This window comes from Rhinoderma darwinii, chromosome 6, assembly GCF_050947455.1.
Source record: "Rhinoderma darwinii isolate aRhiDar2 chromosome 6, aRhiDar2.hap1, whole genome shotgun sequence".
NCBI classification, from domain to species: Eukaryota; Metazoa; Chordata; class Amphibia; order Anura; family Rhinodermatidae; genus Rhinoderma; species Rhinoderma darwinii.
This window is the reverse complement of record NC_134692.1, coordinates 121,408,990-121,429,881: the sequence shown is the minus strand read 5'-3', so window position 1 is coordinate 121,429,881 and position 20,892 is coordinate 121,408,990. Positions and strand designations below refer to the sequence as shown.

At 42.7% G+C, this 20,892-nt stretch overlaps 1 protein-coding gene and 1 long non-coding RNA gene across 2 annotated transcripts in view; one reads left to right on the top strand and one right to left on the bottom strand.

Annotated features, from left to right (window-relative positions):
• The window catches only part of MOSMO (modulator of smoothened), a 46,553-nt gene extending 37,448 nt beyond the window's left edge, over positions 1–9,105 (top strand). The window contains exons 2-3 of the mRNA XM_075831359.1: positions 4,353–4,565; positions 6,271–9,105. Of these exons, the coding sequence (XP_075687474.1) occupies positions 4,353–4,565; positions 6,271–6,455 (398 nt within the window). The 3' untranslated portion in view covers positions 6,456–9,105. The remainder of the gene's footprint in view (positions 1–4,352; positions 4,566–6,270) is intronic.
• A 4,718-nt stretch (positions 9,106–13,823) lies between these two features.
• The window catches only part of LOC142655731 (uncharacterized), a 188,257-nt gene continuing 181,188 nt past the window's right edge, over positions 13,824–20,892 (bottom strand). Inside the window, exon 5 of the long non-coding RNA XR_012849543.1 lies at positions 13,824–13,932. This is a non-coding gene — a long non-coding RNA (uncharacterized LOC142655731). The remainder of the gene's footprint in view (positions 13,933–20,892) is intronic.

Below are 20,892 nucleotides of genomic sequence, written 5' to 3'. Positions count from 1 at the left end.
ATAAAGCATTATTTTAAAAAAAAATTCTACTTAGCACATTTCTTCTTTGAGTTCAGCACAGTTTGTTTACATGCAGTTCAGCTCTGGTTTGTTGATCTTTCCTTGTTATGAAACTTTTTCCCCGTGCACGCTCATTGCAGGCTTCAATGAGCGTGCACGTACCTTCCAAGAGTTCATGTGAGCTGTCCTTGCTCCTCCCGCTGACCTCCTTCACTGGACTTGTCTCCTTGCTGACATTCTTGAAGGATGATGAGCAAATGTTCTCCCCCCCATTATGTTTTTCACATTTATGTTTTCTTTCTCTTTTCAGGTCTATAAACCTCTTCGTGTCTCCCCTCACCCTCGTCCACACTCACCCTCGTCCACCCTCACCCTCGTCCACCCTCTTCTATCTCATGTCTCTCTCCACTAAGTCCATGTTCACACAGAGTTTTTTTGCCGGAGGAATATCTGCCTCAAAATTCCGTCTTGAAGTTTGCGGCAGATTTACCTCTCCCTGCACGTTGATTTTTGCGTCATTTTTCCCGGAGTTTTTTGTGCGCTGTTTGCGGCTTTGTTTGCGGTTTTGTTTGCCGCTGTTCGGGCCGTTTTTCGCTTCGTTTATCTTGGCGTTTTTTGCTTGTTTGTTTGCGTCTTTTTTTGCTGTGTTTTCCGTTGCGTTTATCGTAGCCTTTTTCGTATCGTTTCTTTTTTTGCATCGTTGTTTGCGGCTATTTTTGCTGCGTTTTTCGTTGCGTCTTTCGTGGCGTTTTCCCAGTAGTTTTTTGCGGCGTTCTTTGCCTCTTTGTTTGCGGCCTTTTCCGCGATGTTTTTCGCAACGTTTTCCGTGGCGTTTATCGTAGCCTTTTTTGCGTCTTTTTTCGCCTCTTTTTTTTGCGTCGCTGTTTGCGGTTTTTTTTCGGCGTTTTTCGTTGCGTCTTTCGTGGCGTTTTTTGCCTCTTTTTTCGCGGCTTTATTTGCGATGTTTTTCGCGGCGTTTATCGTAGCCTTTTTGGCGTTGTTTTTGCGGCTTTTTTTGCTGCGTTTTTCGCGTCGTTTTCCGTCATGTTTTTCGCCCACGGCAATTGAGCGCCGCGGGCATAAAACAACGGAAATACGCTTTCTCTGCCTCCCATTGAAGTCAATGGGAGGTCAGAGGCGTAAACGCCCGAAGATGGAGCATGTCGCTTCTTTTTCCCACGAGGCAGTTTTACTGCTCGCGGGAAAAAGACGCCGACGCCTCCCATTGAAATCAATGGTACGCATTTTCGGGCCGTTTTTTACAAGTTTTGCTACGCTGTTTCCGCTTAAAAAAAAAAACAGGCGGAAACATCCCCGTAATTTCAGCAGTTATGGACGCCCTCGTGTGAACATACCCTAACAATGTAGGCTTAGATACAGGACCCCAGAAGATCTTATCCAGTTCAGGACCGGGCTATTTTGCGCCTTCAGGACCAGACACCGTTTAGCCCTTTTTAGCACGTGTTCGTTAAATGGCTATAACTTTTTTATTTGTTGGGCTAACGATGTGATTTTTGCGACGTTTTTTCCGTAGACAATGCAGGTTTCATTTTTTATCGTTTTTATACACACCTTTTTTGCCATTTTAGAATTTTCTTTCATAAAGTTTGAAAATAATAGTAAAAAAAAAAGCTTTTTTACGTTTCAGCTATTTTTTTTGCGTAATAACATAGTTTTACCCTAAAATAGACCTTTTATTTGTGATCGTCATTGTCTACCGTAAATTTTTATATATTACATGTCTATATTAGGGTAATTGGGTCAGCGCTAGCGTTACAACAATGATTGGCGGGGGGAACGGTTTTTATTGGGGTGGGTATTTTATGTGTATTTATTATTGTATTTTTTTTTGCACTTTACTTTATTATTTTTTTATTACTGTGGTCTGATCCTCAAAGGTCAAAAAAGACCTTTGGGGAACTTTATATATTTTTTTCTCTCTTTTACATGTTTTTCCACTGTAACTGGAGCTGCACAGCAGCCCCAGTTACAGGGGAAATCAGCCCTCTCATAGTGACGATTGTCACTAATAGGGCTGTGCTGGGTCTAGTAAGACCCAGCAGCAGTCTGTCAGTAACGGCACCCGGTGATCATGTGACCACATGTGATCACATGATCACCGGGAGGAATAGAGACAGCGGCGCGGGGCCGCTGTCTCTATTCCTATACACAGCGTTCATTGAGCGCTGTGTAAAAAGACATCGGAGAAGACAGAAGCAGCGAAAGCTGCTTCTGTCTTCTCCTCAGGGTCCCCGGCAGTCACTGACAGCCGGAGACCCGACATTCAGCTGCCCGATCGCGCGGGCAGCAAGTTAAAACCCGAGCCGTAGAAAGTCTATGGCTCGGGTTTTAAGGACCCGTCCCTGACCGCTGGCCGTAAAAATACAGCCAGCGGTCGGGAACCAGTTGTTAAACAGTGCACGGTGTCCCGCGGGCCGCAGATAACCGCCTCAAGGGCTGCATGCGACCCGTGTGCTGCATAGTGTTGTATAATTCCCTATCAAAGCCTACTATGTGTAGTCTTTGATAGGGGAAGAACTAAAAGTACAGAGGTCACTGTACCTTTCTAGTCCGCGGGTGCCGTCCCTCTTCACTTTTTTCACTGTGAACACGCATAGGCGCGTTCACAGTGAAAAGATGCATAGGCTGGGCGGGCGGGCACGCGCAGAAACGTCACGTCTCCAGTGACGTGTCGTGTCCCATCCGAGGTCTCGCTGGGGCGAGACCATGTGATCGGGACACGACACGACAGTGGAGGAGGAAGAAAACGTGACGTCAGAAGACATGTGATCGGCAGAAAAGAGCTGCCAGAACGGAGAACAGAAGCAAGATTGCACAGGTAAGTATATTAGGGAATACTTAATGTGTGCATTGTGTGTTTAACTTTAAAATAAAAATATATCTCGGACAACCCCTTTAAGGCCAAAACTAGGCTGCGTCCTTAAGGGGTTAACAAAAAAAATAAATACATTTTTTGCTAGCAACACATTCCCTTTAATTTTACCTGCAGTACGCTATTTTCATTGCAGAACCCTCCGCCCCTTCCCCAATAACTGTGGACAGCAGGGTTCCCAGCAGGAGGACCCTCTATGGTCCATTTGACTCAGGAAAACCCAAGTGTATGTGGCCATATTTAAAGGGTTATCTCTCTGATGACATTGATAGCATTTCCTAGTGATATGCCATCAATGTTTGAACAGTGGGTGTTCAGCACAGCGCCGTGCCGCTTCTGACTCCGTTCAGGTTTTTTGGTGGCTAACCATTCACTACTATGGGTTGACTATGCAACTTAAAAAATAGTCGTGAAGTGTCAAAGTGGCGTGGACTTTCCTAGCACAGATCATACTTTGTTCTAGCAATCAGTGGGGCTCACAGTGTTCGAAGCCCCCACGGATTGAACACGTATGGCATATCCTAGCATTATGCCATCAATGTCTTTACTGAGCATTTTTCCTCTCTTTGGTAAATTAGTCTATGCCATTTAAGTGTGTGTGTGTGTGTGTGTGTGTGCGCCCGCCCGCCGCCTTTTAGGAGACGTAATAGAGCCATGTGCATGATCTCTAGTTGTATTCCCAAACTTGCAAAATGGGTCATATTTAGCCCATCATGCTTGGTGTATAATGACTGATGTCAATAGATCTGTCTACTGGGTGCATTTTTACTCAACGTTAAAAAAATAAATTAAAAAAATAATAACTTTGTAATACAAATCTTTCCATTTTGCACCACTTTTTTTCATTACTCGATCTCCCTACTTTATTAGTCATATAAAGAGCTTCTCCCAACATTTTACTGCAGTTTCTGTCTAACCTGGGAAAATGTATTTTTATTAGAGTCCTATCCACTTCGAGCCTGTGAAAGGTAACCAGTGGATGTAGAAGAATGACAGAATTCACATACTTTCCATTATGGCCCATTGATAAATGTGCGTCAAGAATGCACTTCGTTCACAAGCTAGATGTAAAGTAGAAGAATTGCCCTTTTTTTGCCATATACTAAAACTGATCATGCGTTAGATTTTGGATGGCCAAAACTGGTGATTTAGACCACTTCCTGTGATTAGTCAACGCCGTGACTTAGTCGAATGTGACAGATGCCAACTCAAGGCAAATATCTCTGGTAAAGTTGATCTGCCATGTTGGATTCTTTTATTATCGGATTCATGCCAAACGACAGATCTTAAGCCCAGACCACAGATCAAGGCAGAGATTGATCGCCGGTTTGTCGTTTTTAACCTTCAGACTAAATTAATTTCATTTCTTCAACCTCCAGTCTTATTATTGTTACGTTGTCTTGCAGAGTTTAATATTGATTGTTTGTTTCGGTGTTAATGCCGTTTCTGTTGTCTGCAGGGGCTCTCACAGTCGGCCTTGTCAGGCAATGTCAGACTATACATGGACGTGACAGAACCTGCATTCCTCCTCGGCTCCCTCCGGAGTGGGTTACAACACTGTTTTTCATCATTATGGGAATTATATCATTGACTGTTACCTGCGGTTTGCTAGTGGCTTCCCACTGGAGAAGAGAAGCTACAAAATATGCCCGCTGGATAGCATTCACTGGCAGTAAGTGTTAATGTGGATTCAGAATGTACTTACGGTAGATCTATCATTTTTACTGGAAGGAGCTCTTTCTGTAGCTGCTCCTGAAATAATTGTCCTATCGTTCGTCACCAGTCAATGTGTGTGTTCGTTTTAACTGGATTACAGGGATAGATTTGAGAAGAACTCCGTATAAAGACGCTTGAAATATAGATCACTGATTCAATTTACACATGAGATAACTGGCAGTCCTGTAATTTAATAACATGAATGCAATTATAACTCCTTCAAAAATCCAGAACAAAACTCTGCAAGATCAAGGGTTATAAGTGTTAAAGGGGTATTCCCAGCTTTATGGCACGGGGTATGACATGTCTGATAGATGCAGGTTCAAGCGCTGGGACTGTCACCCATCTCTAGAAAGGGAGTTACTATACCCCCCGTACTACCTGTTGAGATGGCCACCGAATCCAGCCAATGAATGAATGGAGAGGGGTCCTTGGCGCTCTCCATTCATTCCTATGGGAGTTATGGAAACAGCTGAGCAAGTGATACTTATCCTAATTTGCATCAAGGTAAAATCATGTAATAAAGTGAATTTGTGACCACGACTCACTTCAGTAATACATATTAGAAGAAAATGTAAAAACCTTTCAATGGTATATTTAAAAAAAAATTGAAAAGCATTGCATATATATGATTGCTTAAAGTTACAGGCCCAGAGGCTGAGGAGGCACGACACCTCTTATGATTTATAAGGGGGCTGTGTTGTCATAGGGACTGGGAATTCAAATAAGCAAAAAATAAAGAAAAATCATGGGCCTAATTTACGAAGAAAGAAGTTGGCCTTGTTGCACATAGCAACCAATCAGAGCTCAGCTTTCATCTCAAACTTCTTTGGAAATATGAAAGCTGCACTGTGATTGGTTGCTAACGTCAACAAGGCCGGACCTATTATATTGTCTTTATGACAATACTTCTCCTGATAAGGAAGAAGTTAACATGTCATCAGACTATCTCAGAAGTTATATCTTCAAGTGATTATGTCTCAAGAGGTACCTGGTTCCAAAATCCGGCCACTGGATTTTGTCAGAGGATCGTTTTAATGTTAACCGTAACTGACAATGTCAGTCAAGTAGCAAGGCTGTATGTGTTGGCAACTCTTCTGCCTGCGCACCATTCTCGAGCATCGCCCTGCGGTGCTCCGATGGGTTACCATGGCAGCTGGGGGGGTATACAAAGGCCCCAAAGTCTGTCATCGGTATCTGTCTACTAGGCTGTGAAATAAAGACAGAGGCAGATTTGCTGTTTTTGTTTTTTTCCTCCAATCCCCCCCCCCCCCCAAAAAAAAATTATAAAACGTAGTCAATAAATTATATGTACCAAAAAAGGGCTACCAATAAAAACTACATCCCATCCCACACAAAAAAACAAAACAAGCCCTTCTACAGATATGTAAACGGAAAAAAAAAAAGTTATGGCTCTAGGAAAGGGAGGATGAATAAAGATAAGAATTGCGTGGGCATTACGAGGTTGGCCGCTTTCCATAGAAGGTAAAGTAGTGATCTTTCCTATACAAGTGTAGGATCGTGGGCTCTCAATGTGGATGTACACGTAACGTAAAAGACAAGTGAGAGGTGTTGGATTAGTTGATGCCTGTATTGCATTTTGCCTTCGTTGGTGAAGATAAATATAAATATTCTTAATTTTATTTTTTCTTCTCTTGCAGTGATTCTCTTCTGTATGGCCGCGTTAATATTCCCCATAGGATTTTACATCAATGAAGTTGGTGGACAACCTTACAAACTGCCCAACAACACAGTAGTGGGGTCATCCTATGTACTTTTTGTCTTATCCATTTTCTTTACTATAGTGGGACTATTATTTGCAGGAAAAGTATGTTTACCTGGCTGATGTAAAGGGGATCTACGTGACTTTTTTTTTTTTTTTTTCCCTCCTCGGAATGGATAATCTAAATTTGTGGGGAAGGGTGGTGGGGAAAGGGGGTTTATTGAACACCTCTGAGGACCTCGTCTTCTCAGGAGAATACCTGAAAGGGACGAGAGAACCGAGAAGCTAAAAGACAATGACTTGTTCTCATTATGCACTTTGGATCAAATGGAGAGCCTTTCTTTCCACAACCAAATACAAATATCATTGACTGATCTCCTGAGCATATTTATGCAGTCAGGTCTGCACTGTGACGTGGACTCGTGAAGAACAATGCTTTACACTGACAAGCAAAACTGACCTTTATTACTGTACCCGATACCCGTGTTCATTGTCTAACATAAGACGTGAAGAGGAAACAAATCACAAGAGTATTTATGAACTTTGCCTATGACCTAGGATCATTTCAAGGCCGAGTGAGGCTGGCCTCACTTAGGAGAAGAAAGAGTGAAGTGGAGCAATCTCGGACTAGGTGACCGAAAAGTTCTCCACGCGAAGGAGCAAAGAGATCAAAGTCTGTTCAACCCCTGTGACGTCCTATGGCTGAAAGTTTGGTTTTACACGTGTAGTGTGCTCCTGCCAGCTTAATAGACATTCAGGCTCATGGTGGAAACCTAGCAGTGTAGGAGGTTTTTGGTACTAAGCAGGGGCAAAAAAACTAAATGAGGAAAAACAAGTCTGAATGGTGCTTTGCTGATATAAAGGGAATGTTGATTCCTTTTTGAAGCACACAGCATATCGGAAACACTACGTCTTTCTCCTCCCGTCCCCTCTTTACTGGGCCATTCGGAGAACACCTTTTAGGATGGGGTCGTCTTTTTCATTTATATTTATATAAATATATATATTTTTTGCTGACGCAGTATACGGTGTATATACAGGCAGTTCTGGGAAAAGAATGCTACAAATGCTTTGCTAGCAAAATCACTGTGGCGCGCAAACTGGAACTGGTAGATAACAAAAGCCATTTCCCTGAAGACCGCATAATGAATGGTCTTCAGTTTACCTCATACGTCGTAGCAGCCCTCCGTTTCTTTTTTTTTTTTTTTTTCCCTATGGATGGTACAAACATTTCATAAAGCGGTTTTTTGTTTTTTTTTTAGTTATTTGATCTTCAGGTTGACTTCTATTTGTGTTCTTTTTAGATTCCACGATGATTTTAAGGGCATTTGTCCCTAAAACGGACCCCTTTTTAAATTAGGTTTTCTGTAAGACACTAATAGGGGTGAGTTTGTGGCACCCAATACAAGGTCTCTCGAATTGCTGTACAGCTTGCCAATATCTATATAGCCGCATGACTATTGCCCTTTAGGCTAGTTAAGATATGAAAGGACTCTCCTGCCATAGAAAATAACTTGATAAAGGAAGTTAACTGGTACAGTCCATGGATAAATCACATGAGCCCTCTAAGTACTACCCCCTTTTTACAAGAGGCCACATTCAGAGCTGGTTCATGAGCTTTGGTTGTGGGGACATTTAGGCCCACGTTTTCTTTAAAAAAAAGTGTTGTCGTAGCCATTTCTGAGTTAAAGCTAGACTACTTTATTTGACACGTGTTGCGACAAATTTGACTGCATCCGTCCACTTTGATAAATCTGTCACAACGTACATTACTGCCATTAAATTTCACATTGGCTAAAATTACAGCCCTTCTTGTACGCCAGGGCCTGTGTGTAGAGATGCAACAATTTTTTTCTTTTCGTCATTTGCGACTTTTTTTTTTTTTTTTTGCGACTTTATATATATATATATATATATATAGTCTCATTTCAGAAATGTGCCTAAATCGTGCCCAAGCAGTAAGCCACATAGTTTCGCTCTACTTTTATAAACTGATTTGCATGGCGCAGCTGGCTCTAAATTTTTGCGCAAATGGTCAATAAATATGTCGCACAGCTGATTAGATTCTATTTTAGAGTAAAATGCGCCCAAAAAAAACAAATATATTGCTAAATTTGGGCCTTGGCATGTGCAAAAGTACTCTGGCCCTCTATTAGCCTATATTGTAGATGCCCTAATTTAAAGGGGAATGCCATATTTAACCCTGGCAATCATAACCAATCCATTCTCCGTTTTTCCTACCACTAATTGTTTTGTCGTCCGTCCCCCCTCATTATATACTTTTTTTTTTTTTTTTGCTTTTTCCCCCCCCTCATTGGGTACTTCTTTCTTCTTTTGCTTTCACTGAGCTTATCTGCTACATGTAGCTGCATTTTTACCAGCGATCACTCCAAGCACAGCTATAGACTTTGAAACAAAAGTATGCTACAGGAGACGTCACTACTAGGTCAAAATGATGTAAATACCTTTGTTCTGTAATGTGTGTTACTTGTTATGACTAATTTATTATCAGTCAGATGGACATTCTTAAATTATTTTGTGTGTTTTTTTAATTTCTACATTACCCTTCATCCTTTGCACCATTTGTTTTATCATGACATTTGCATTCTGTAGATAACTATTTCATTGTCACATGATTATATGGAAATATTTGCAGAAAAATACATATAAACGGGGATACAAAAAAACAAACTTGATATTCAGGTTTGATTTTGTTGAGGCCACTGTGTTATTGGAAATCCGAAAATTATGTAATAAAATGCCTGAGTTTCCACCATGTGTGTTACAGATAGGGTTGCAAAATCTAACTGAAAGCTTCGGACACATTGTATGGGAACTGAATAGGTGTTTGGGTTATTTAAGGGGTTGTCCCAAGATTAAAAGATATCTCCTAACCACACGATAGGTCATAAAATGCTGACCGGTAGGGGTCCAACCGCTGGCACCCCCACCGATTACGAGAATGGAGGTCCCGTTCTTCCAAATGAATGGAGTGGCAGGTCGCGCATGAGCCCTGCTGCCCCATTCATTCTCTATGGCACTGCCAGAGATAGTACTCGGCTATCTCCGGCAGTCCCATAGACAGTGAATATAGCGGCAGTATGCAGCCCCTCCATTTTTTTCAGAGGAACAGGACCCATGTTCTCATGGTCAGTTGGACCCTACCCATCAGCATTTTATCACCTATCCTAAGGTTAGGAGAGAACTTTTAATCTTGGGAGAACCCCTTTAAGTGGTATACTTATACTTATATGGTATACTTATACTTATACTATACTTATGGAGCAACTGGTTTTTCCCGCCCACACGGACTATAGCTGAAGCATCGTTTCACCTGCAGGGAATGTTCCCTATATCTACAGACAGGATCAGTCATTGACCATGTCAATTATGGTAGTCTATCCAAAGGTATCCTGCAAAAATAAAAAAAAGTATACCGCACAATATATGCATTTTTGAAAAAAATAAATGTAAGCGTGGTAGCCTATGGGTGACTTATGTCACTGTATGTATCCGTCACTGGTATCCGTCTAACTTCTATGTTATCAATAGAGTTGCGCAAACCTATTTGACACAAATCGAATTTGGTCCAGATATCCCAAACGTTTCGGTTTCGCCACAATCAGAAACTTTTGGGGTTCACAGCGCACAAATCTGAAAAATCGCGGCCGCTAGCACGTGCCGGCTGCCGTTTTACAGGTTAGAGGGGAAAAAAAAAGAGTGGCTAGGAGAAGGTTAAAAGAAAAATAGCATACTCGCCACCTCCCCTGGTCTCCCTTAGGGACATGCCCCTGCCAACCTGTTGAGATGATGTAATTTTGTCCTGTGTGACAGCTGGAGTGGTCACATTGGACAAAACAATGTCCTCTTAGAAGGCCAGCAGGGATGCGTCGCTACGGAAGACGAGGGGAAGGTGAGTATGCTATTTTATTTTTTCATTTTATGGGTAAAAATGGCACATTCCCGGATTGTCCTGTCTGACTCGCTGATATCTTCTAGAGTTGTCTATTTTGGACACCGTCCTTGGAGACCTCAGAGTCAGTGAGAGCAATCATGGCACTTGTAATTCCTCTCGCATTTATTTAGACCATCAAATTTTGGGGCCGATTTGATAGAGCTTCAGTGATGAGCTTTTCAAGACCCGTCTGTTAAACGGATGCCATAATCGTCTATGTGTGACGGATGCCACTTTTAGGAATCTGACAAAGCCTTTGTTTAATGTAAACATTGGAAGCTTTTCCCGACGTCTATGTCAGAGACTATAAATTCAGTGTTAAAAGGGTCTTCGTGTGTATAACTTCGTAGTTTAAAGTACGACAGGTGCTAGGAGTTGAAGTTACTATTGTGTCACAGTCATAACTTCTGTTGGAGCACCTGAAGAAATACGCTATAGAGAGAGATATATATATATATATATATATATATATCTCACACAACACTCTTTAGTCCAGACTGTTGACTTAACCTGCCTACTATGATCAATTACAGTTGCAAGAAAAAGTGAATTACCTGGATTTCTGCTTTGATTACTAATAAAATGTGTCCTGATTTGTTATCGAAGTCACAATTGTAGACAAACTCTAAGGGTATGTGCACACACACTAATTACGTCCGTAATTGACGGACGTATTTCGGCCGCAAGTCCCGGACCGAACACAGTGCAGGGAGCCGGGCTCCTAGCATCATAGTTATGTACGATGCTAGGAGTCCCTGCCTCTCTGCAGGACAACTGTCCCGTACTGTAATCATGTTTTCAGTACGGGACAGCAGTTCCACGGAGTAGCAGGGACTCCTAGCATCGTACATAAGTATGATGCTAGGAGCCCGGCTCCCTGCACTGTGTTCGGTCCGGTACTTGCGGCCGAAATACGTCCGTCAATTACGGACGTAATTAGTGTGTGTGCACATACCCTTACTGTTCCAGCTTCCAAATTATATTAGTGTAAACCTACTACCACTACCCAGGTTCAAGTAGCAACCTGGTGCCTATTCTGAACTGAAGTTGTTGGATCTTGTGTGTCCCCTTTTCTGTTGTAGTTGAACCTGGAAACACCATGGTGGTTAATGGGGGCTACGTGTGCTGCATATGCATGTCAGTCTTTTGACATGGACACTAGTGATGCTTGGGGTGTTCCCATGACTTGTCCGGTGGGGACCTGGGAGAAAAAGTTTTAGAAGCCCTAATCTAGACCCTCTCCATATATATTCACACACCACACAATTCATTTATTTTTTTTCTGTCTCGTGTAGGCTTCGTTTTTCGTATATTGCAGAAAGGTAAGGTATACACTGAACTGGTTTGTCTGTAGAAACCACCAATAGATTCATTCGAAGATTGCTGATTCAGGCGTTTCTTTCAGGCCCATTGTTGCAAGTGTATAAAATCAGGCAGCCTGCCTGTACACGCATTTGTGAAAAAAATGGGTTTTTCTAAAGCGCCCAGTGAATTTTAGCGTGGTACTGTTGAACCACAGTAACTCAGCCACAGTGACTGACCACGTAAAGTTACAGATCAATGTTGCTGAGGCGCATAGTGCATAAAATTCACCAGCAGATCAGCTCTGCTAACTCAATATCTGCTCTGTTTTAAACCTCAAGCATTAACAAAAACTTGGCGCCGGGAGCTTCATGACATGGGTTTCCATGGCTGAGCAGCTGCATGCCAGCTTTACTTCACTAAGCACAATGCCAAACAGTGGATGGAGTGGTGTAAAGCCGCTGCCACTGGACTCTGAAGCAGTGGAAACGTGTTCTGTGGAGTGAGGAATCACGCTTCTCTGGCGGTCTGATGGATGAGAACGTTACCTGCCTGACTGCATTGTGCCAACTGTAAAGTTTGGTGGAGGAGGGGTAATGTTATGTTTTTTTGGTTTTTTTCCGGGGCTTGGCCTAGGCCTCTTATTTCCAGTGAAGGGAAATCTTAATGCTTTGGCACACCAAAACATTTTGGACATCTGTATCCTTCCAACTTTGTTGGAACATTTTGGGGTTTGGCCCTTTTCTGTTCCAGCATGACTGCACAAAGCAAGGTCCATGCAGGCATGGTTGGGTGAGTTCGGTGTGGAAAAACTTGACTGGCCCGGCCCGGCCCGCACAGAGCCCTGACCTCAAACCCATGATACACCTTTGGGATGAGCTAGAACAGAGATTGTGAGCCAGGACCTCTCATCCAACATCAGTGTCTGACCTCACAAATGATCTTCTGGATGAATGGGCAAAAATTTCCACAGACGCTCCAAAATCTTGTAGAAAGCCCCCAGAAGAGTGGAAGCGGTTTTAGTTGCAATGGCGGTGGGGGGGACGACCAACTATATATTAATGCATATGGATTCAGAATGGGATGTCCTACAGGCTCTGTAATGTTTAGGTGTCCCAATAGGCCCTAATTTGACTACTTGTATGCCAACCTTCCCCACAAACTCCTAGCTCCATGACCGCAGGTGCCACCAACCATCCTTCAACTCCCCTGGATGTTAGAAAAAGACAATACATTGCCTACTGCTGCCGAGGAACTAGGAGTTTACTGGGGACAGTGGGAGCTACAGCTACTTAAAGGAACAGTGTCATCACAAATATTTTATTTATATGTTAAAGATGTTAGTGCCTTAATATAAACGTTTATTTTCATTTGTGTGTTTGTGTTTTACTGTTTCTTTTTTTCACACTTTTTTTTCCCTATGGGGGCTGCCATTTTTTGTTCCATTTCTGTGTGTGTCGATTAACGACACACACAGACATGGAATACGGCAGCCACAGTCCCATAGGGACTGCGAACGGCTCCCGTCCCATTGACTGCCGTGTACGGCGTCTGTGTGGGAACTGCGCATGCGCCGCTCCCACACAGTCCTATTCGAAATTGGCGCCGTCCGGCGCCATTTTCCTGTGGACCGGAAGTCGCGGCCGGACAGTAATATTACTACTTCCGGTCGCGGCTTCCGGACAAGTGCACATGGAACAGCGGCAGCAAAGGGAGCGGACGGGCCGCGGCGGCAGGAGCAGGTAAGCGATTTCAATGTATGTTAGTGTTTGTGTGTGTTTACTACTGCATGTAAACCTACTACACTGTGGGTTACCTCAAAAAATGGCGACACACAGTGTAGGAGGTTAAACCTTTCAAACCCCTCGTTTATCCCGGCACTAGCCAGGATAAAGGAGGGGGGGATGCTGAGCGCTCACTAGAGCGATAGCTTTTAACCCAATGTTGCAATGCTGCAATTTTGGGAACTAGCTCCAAACAGCTCCATCTAGTGACCAAAAATGGGTAGTATTATAAATTTGAAAAAATTTATAATATTTCCTGACTCGCGGAAAAAATAAAAAAAATTTGAACAATGTTTTATCACCCACACACTAAATGTTTAAATTTTAAAAAAAAAACATGTTTTTGGGGCGACACCATGCCTTTAAAGGGTGTTGCCGGTTTCTGTTTAATAAATTTTTAAATCAAAGCATAGCATTTTTTATATAAATTTGTTTAAAATACTGCTCACATATACCTTTCTTACACCATCGTAGTAGATGTCATTTTAAGCCATATTTATTTAGCCCATGGATGCACTACACAACATGGGCGATACCAGTTGGTCGCGTGGAGACGGGCCTAAAAGAAGACGAATCAACACAAAGCAGCAGCTTTAACACAATAAAATGTTGGCATTCTGCAATTTAGCTGCAAGTGATTCAATGTGTAGCCACTTTAAAGTAAAGATTTATTTTTACATATTGAGTTATGGTTGTCCTATTAAAATCAACAAGTACTTTCGGCGCATACTAGACCATGACCTGTCATAGAGAAATGACTTTGAAGATGTGAACCTCCACTTTAATAAAGTAGAGTGCATGTGAAGGGTGGCGGCGAGGTGCAAATACATACTAGAAGATGATTTCTAAAAATGTGGATTAAAAATTTTAAATACTTTTTTTTTTTCGGATCTTACAAAATGCCTAGTATCTTGGATATCGTTGAGTGAAGTTACAGGCCTAAAGCCTGAGGCTGGATGACATTTTCCCTTCTGATTTCTGGAAGCCACAGTGTTGTCATAGAGATCATGTGTCAAATACAACCTCAATATTCTAATTGGCCTGAATAGTGGAAGTTGCTTGCATATGTGGTGATCTGGATCCACACAAGATCTTTAGAAGTATATCAGAACAGAAATGTTGTCGTCAGAATCTCCGAGTAGTGCAGCTTTAGGGACCTGTAACTTCAGGAGATTCCTCGTGCCATTGATTTCATTGGGAGGTTCGGGCAGAATCCGCCCAAAGATCGAGTCGGAAGCTTCTTTTTCCTGCTAACTGAAAAAAAATCAGCTAGCAGGAAAAGGAAGTGCCCGACTCCTGTTCAAATTAATGGGAGGCGGAATTTTGTGGCGCGTTCCGCGGTTTAAACAACAAAAGGCTTCCCCCCCATTTTATCTTGGTAGGTCTTCAAAGGGGTTGTCAACTACCAGACAACTGATGACCTATCCAATGGATAGGTCATCAGTATATCATCGGTGCGTTATTTAAATCGTGTGGTTTTATTTAACTTTTTAAATTAATGTGATTATTAATAATAAAAAAAATATTACAGTTTTTACACTAAGCACCGGAACAAACCCAATACCCTTAAATTACGGTACCAGTTTTCTGCAGCACATGGGGCAGCTGCAGACAAAAACACACAAATACATCTTTATTGCTCATAGCAACCAATCATAGTGCAGCTTTCATTTATCAAGAGCACAATAATGGTATGTCCACACTTAGCGTAAACAGTACGGATTTAATTGCGGAAAATCCGCAGCGTATTACAGTAGCAGCAAAATGGATGAGATTTGAACTTCGTAAAAAATATGCCTTAAAATCAATCCTAAATTGACCTGTGGTGCGGGTTTTTAATCCGCAGCGTGTCAATTTAGGGTATGTGCACACACACTAATTACGTCCGTAATTGACGGACGTATTTCGGCCGCAAGTACCGGACCGAACACAGTGCAGGGAGCCGGGCTCCTAGCATCATACTTATGTACGATGCTAGGAGTTCCTGCCTCTCCGTGGAACTGCTGTCCCGTACTGAAAACATGATTACAGTACGGGACAGTTGTCCTGCAGCGAGGCAGGGACTCCTAGCATCGTACATAAGTATGATGCTAGGAGCCCGGCTCCCTGCACTGTGTTCGGTCCGGGACTTGCGGCCGAAATACGTCCGTCAATTACGGACGTAATTAGTGTGTGTGCACATACCCTCATGCTTCGGAATCGCTGATTTTCTGTTGCGGGCTTTACTCATTGAATTCAATGGGGAGGTAAAACCCGAAACAAATGGCAAAAAGCTGCGATTCTGTCGCAAAAGCCGCAACTCAGGAAAAAGAGAAAAAATTATACTTACCAAGATATCTCTGCATCCAGCCGGGCCTCCAGGGATGATGTTTTATCGCATGTGACTGCTGCAGCCACTCACAGGGATGAAACATCAGGTAAGGATTTTATTTTATTTTTTAAACTGCTGTTTACACTGTGATTGGCTGATTTAGGCAACATAGACTGTTTTCTGTTAGACGGTCCCTTTAAGGCTGGGTTCACACAACCTATTATCAGGCGTAAACGAGGCGTTTTACGCCTCGAATTACGCCTGAAAACACGGCTCAAATACGACCTGTAATTTTACGCGTCGCTGTCAAAAGACGGCGCGTAAAATAACAGCGTCGTCAAAGAAGTGCAGGACACTTCTTGGAACGTAATTGGAGCCATTTTTCATTGACTTCAATGAAGAACAGCTCCAAATTACGGCCGTAATTGACGCCACGCAAAACGTGAGTACGAGCAATTACGTCTGAAATTCAGGAGCTGTTTTCTCCTGAAAACAGCTCCGTAATTTCAGCCGTAATTGACGTTATCGTGTGCACATACCCTAAGGGTATGTTCACACGCAGTGACAAAATACGTCTGAAATTATGGAGCTGATTTCAGGCGAAAACGGCTCCTGATTTTCAGACGTTTTTGTAACTACTTGCGTTTTTCGCTGCGTATCTTACGGACATTATTGGAGCTGTTTTTCAGTGGCGTCAATGAAAAACATCAAAAGAAGTGACATGCACTTCTGTGACACGAGCGTCTTTTTACACGCCGTCTTTTGATAGCGACGCGTAAAATGACACCTCGTGGGAACAGAACATCGTAAAACCCATTGAAAGCAATGGGCAGATGTTTGGAGGCGTAATTCGAGGCGTAAAACGCCCGCATTACGTCTGAAAACAGTGCGCGTGAACATACCCTAATGATCGTTTTATCCATCGCAACCGTGATACAGATGCTATGTAACCATATAACTAAATGAACACATACAGAATGCACACAAAAAAAAAGCTGACTTTACAGTAATTTACGTACGTTTCTAAAAGCCTATAACACAAAAAGAACGTTACCAGACAGAGAGCAGAAACTATTTAGAAGTGAAGAATTCCTTTTTTTTATTGCCTACAATTGTCCTGTAGCTATATCCAGCGCATGTAACTAATGAAAGAGCTCTATATTGTGCGGTCTCAGGAGTGCTGAATACGATTACATTCCTGGATCCACAGTGGTGTGAATGTAATTTAGCTCGAGAAGATAAATTGATGTTGGATCGCCAGACTCCGTAATACGGGGCCTTTTTTATTTCTCCACCAATTAGTTTGCAACCTATCCACAAAGCTGTCATGGGAGCCTTTCTGCTTATCAGAATAGAAATACGCTTATTCCATCCAATGTTAGATTAGCATCTGAAAAACATCCAACTTTCTGGGAGACAAGGTCAGTATTTCGTATTCGCATTTAATGAGATTTGTGTTTAGATGTGTTCCTAATCTATTTGCTATACAGTAACGGTTTATATATTGATGGAACGTTAAGGCGTATCAATCTGCCACGTGCAGTAGTGATGTCATGTTGTGCTCTAAATCCGTATCAGCGAGGGCTCAGGAAATAGTAACCTCATGGAGATCCGAGAGAAATAATAAACGTAGTTCCTCTCCCCACCCCCAACTTAGGCCCCATGCACACGAACATGCTTTTGTGGCCGCAATTCCTCCGAAATTCCATGGGAGAATAGCGGCCCCATTCATTCCTATGGGGCCATGCACACAACCGTGGTTTCCACGGTCCGTGCATGGCCCAGGAGCCCGGACCGCAGAAAGAACGGGCATGTCTTATTGCGGCACATGGCTACGGTCGTGTGCATGAGGCCTTAATCCTACACACCATTTATGTAGTACTTACGAAAAAAATATTTCCTTGTCTTTGAGTATAAAAATGTATCTCTGACACCATAGCTATCCTATGCTGACCCTAGAAATTCTGCATCTTTAATGCAAGATAAATTGACATGCTACAGATTGAGAATCCACACCAAACAGTTTTCTGTGAACTTTCAGGGTATGTTCACACGCTTAATAAAAAACGGTTGAAAATACAAAGCTGTTTTCAAGGGAAAACAGCTCCTGATTTTCAGCCGTATTTTTACGGCCGTTTTTGGAGCTGTTTTTCTATGGAGTCAATGAAAAACTGCTCAACAAGTGACATGCACTTCTTTTTACGAGGCTTTTTTTACGTGTCCGTTTTTAAAAAGGAGGTTTTCAGCCTCCGCATTTTTAGCCATTTTTCGGAGAGCGTTTACGGCCCGAAAAATGCCTTAAAATAGCCTGTGTGAACATACCCTTATAGTGCATTTCTTACATGGAGTTAAAGTTCAATGATTAAATCCTGGCTGCCTGCATTCACCAATAGGGGGAGCTTACTGAATACTCTTCATACATTGAACTCCATAAAACAGCATGCAGTTAGTGTCCACAATGCTCCCCCTAGTTGCAACTGCAGGCACCAAGAATTTATAATTTGGGGGGATTTGGAGCTCTGTATCAGAAAGCGTCCCTTTTGTTCATGGGCTGTGTTTGGTATTGCAGCTCAGCCTCCTTTACGTGAATGGGGCTGAACTGCAATACCGCATGGACATGAGCGGCACTTTATCTGGGAAAAAAAACTTTAAGCCGGCTGTGAGCAGACACTGACTATTCCCCAGGATTGTCAGAGCTGGATAATTTTTCCACCTACTTGAATCACTGCACTTGGGTGTGCATTTCTCCTTCATTGCATTTTGAGAGGCGCGTTTAGCCCTTGCTGTAGACTAAGGCTCCTGATGATGCTGGTGCAGACCACTGTGCTGTATCTGTAAAGCCCACCAAGACTTGTACATGAACTGATTGCGCTCATACACTCAGACCTGGAACGTTTCGCTTCATTCTTTCCTGAACTGCTGCTTTGGTCTGAGGTAATTCCCAGGGTGGTATGGCACGGTGCCCGGGACGGTAACATTATTGAGCGGGGCAGGAGACTACTCCATACACAAGTTTTCCACTTTGTGAGAGAGGTGGAGTGGTGATTAGACACCGACAACTGGAGGGGGATAATAGATGCCTTTTACTGCCAGACAGAGTTAATTTAACGAACATTGGCCTTGACGTATGCATTTCTGGTCTTCAAGACGGTATTGAGCAGGCTCTTTTCTTGTTGGCTGAGGGTCGTGTTGGGGCGAAGGAACGTGTAGTGTGGGTACACGCCCTCCTGATGGCGGTTTTATATGGTGGATTACCTACATGCCCACTTATGTTTCTAGGCCAGCATACAGGTTTTTACCTAAATAACGGTTATGTTACTATATGTTTACAGTTCAATATTTAAATTAATAATAAAAGCTGTGGCTGACCCCAAGTCTTCCCACGTTAAAAGGAGAATAACTATGGTGTCCTGTGTCGATTTCTTTGTAAGTTTCTTTATCCCTAGCCCAACTATCGATGGGTTTAATTGTCATGCATACAGTCTCAAATACACTATTCGGCTGGGTTCACACTGCGTTTTTTGGTTTTGGCAGATCAACAAAAAAATATATAGTGAAAACGCAGTGTAAACCCAGCCTTAGGGAATTTTGAGTTCATTTAGGACCCTCATCTAGTAGCCATATGGGAGAGCAACCACTAGGAATGTCTTTTGCTTTGGAGGATCCAGCACGTCTGTGTATTATACAGACACTTCACTGACTTCAATAGTAACTGTATAATGTCTAATTTCCCTTGTGGTGGCACAGTCCCCATGCCATTAGCTAATTCATTTATGTGCTTTCTTTAATGGCACTGTCAGACTGATCCTAAAATAATCCTTTCCTAGTTACAGAAAACCCAACAGCGCTCACATTGAGCAATGCGTCCCTGAATGCAGAAGATGCAACTAGAGAATCCCATGATGTCATTACTGGTGTCACAGGGACGCGAGGACATGCAGAGAAGACTCAATCTGAATGTCCTCTGCATGTCTGTGTATACAGATCACCGGTAACAGAATTCTAATGTGCTGTGACCATAAGATCACTGTTATCTGTATATGAGGAAAGCACGGAAAACACAGATCACGTGTATGCTGCTAATCTGAATACCCATAGTAGAAAATAAATGAACGTACACTACCGTTCAAAAGTTTGGGGTCACCCAGACAATTTTGTGTTTTCCATGAAAACTCACACTTATATTTATCAAATGAGTTGCAAAATGACTAGAAAATATAGTCAAGACATTGACAAGGTTAGAAATAATGATTTTTATTTGAAATAATAATTTTCTCCTTCAAACTTTGCTATTGTCAAAGAATGCTCCATTTGCAGCAATTACAGCATTGCAGACCTTCGCCATTCTAGCTGTTAATTTGCTGAGGTAATCGGGAGAAATTTCACCCCATGCTTCCAGAAGCCCCTCCCACAAGTTGGATTGGCTTGATGGGCACTTCTTGCGTACCATACGGTCAAGCTGCTCCCACAACAGCTCTATGGGGTTGAGATCTGGTGACTGCGCTGGCCACTCCATTACAGATAGAATACCAGCTGCCTGCTTCTTCCCTAAATAGTTCTTGCATAATTTGGAGGTGTGCTTTGGGTCATTGTCCTGTTGTAGGATGAAATTGGCTCCAATCAAGCGCTGTCCACAGGGTATGGCATGGCGTTGCAAAATGGAGTGATTGCCTTCCTTATTCAAAATCCCTTTTACCTTGTACAAATCTCCCACTTTCCAGGACCAAAGCAACCCCAGACCATCACATTACCTCCACCATGCTTGACAGATGGCGTCAGGCACTCTTCCAGCATCTTTTCAATTGTTCTGCGTCTCACAAATGTATGGCTTTTTCTTTGCCACTCTGCCCTGAAGGCCAGCATCCCGGAGTCGCCTCTTCACTGTAGACGTTGACACTGGCGTTTTTCGGGTACTATTTAATGAAGCTGCCAGTTGAGGACCTTTGAGGCGTCTATTTCTCAAACTAGAGACTCTAATGTACTTGTCTTGTTGCTCAGTTGTGCAGCGGGGCCTCCCACTTCTCTTTCTACTCTGGTTAGAGCCTGTTTGTGCTGTCCTCTGAAGGGAGTAGTACACACCGTTGTAGGAAATCTTCCGTTTCTTGGCAATTTCTCGCATGGAATAGCCTTCATTTCTAAGAACAAGAATAGACTGTCGAGTTTCACATGAAAGCTCTCTTTTTCTAGCCATTTTGAGAGTTTAATCGA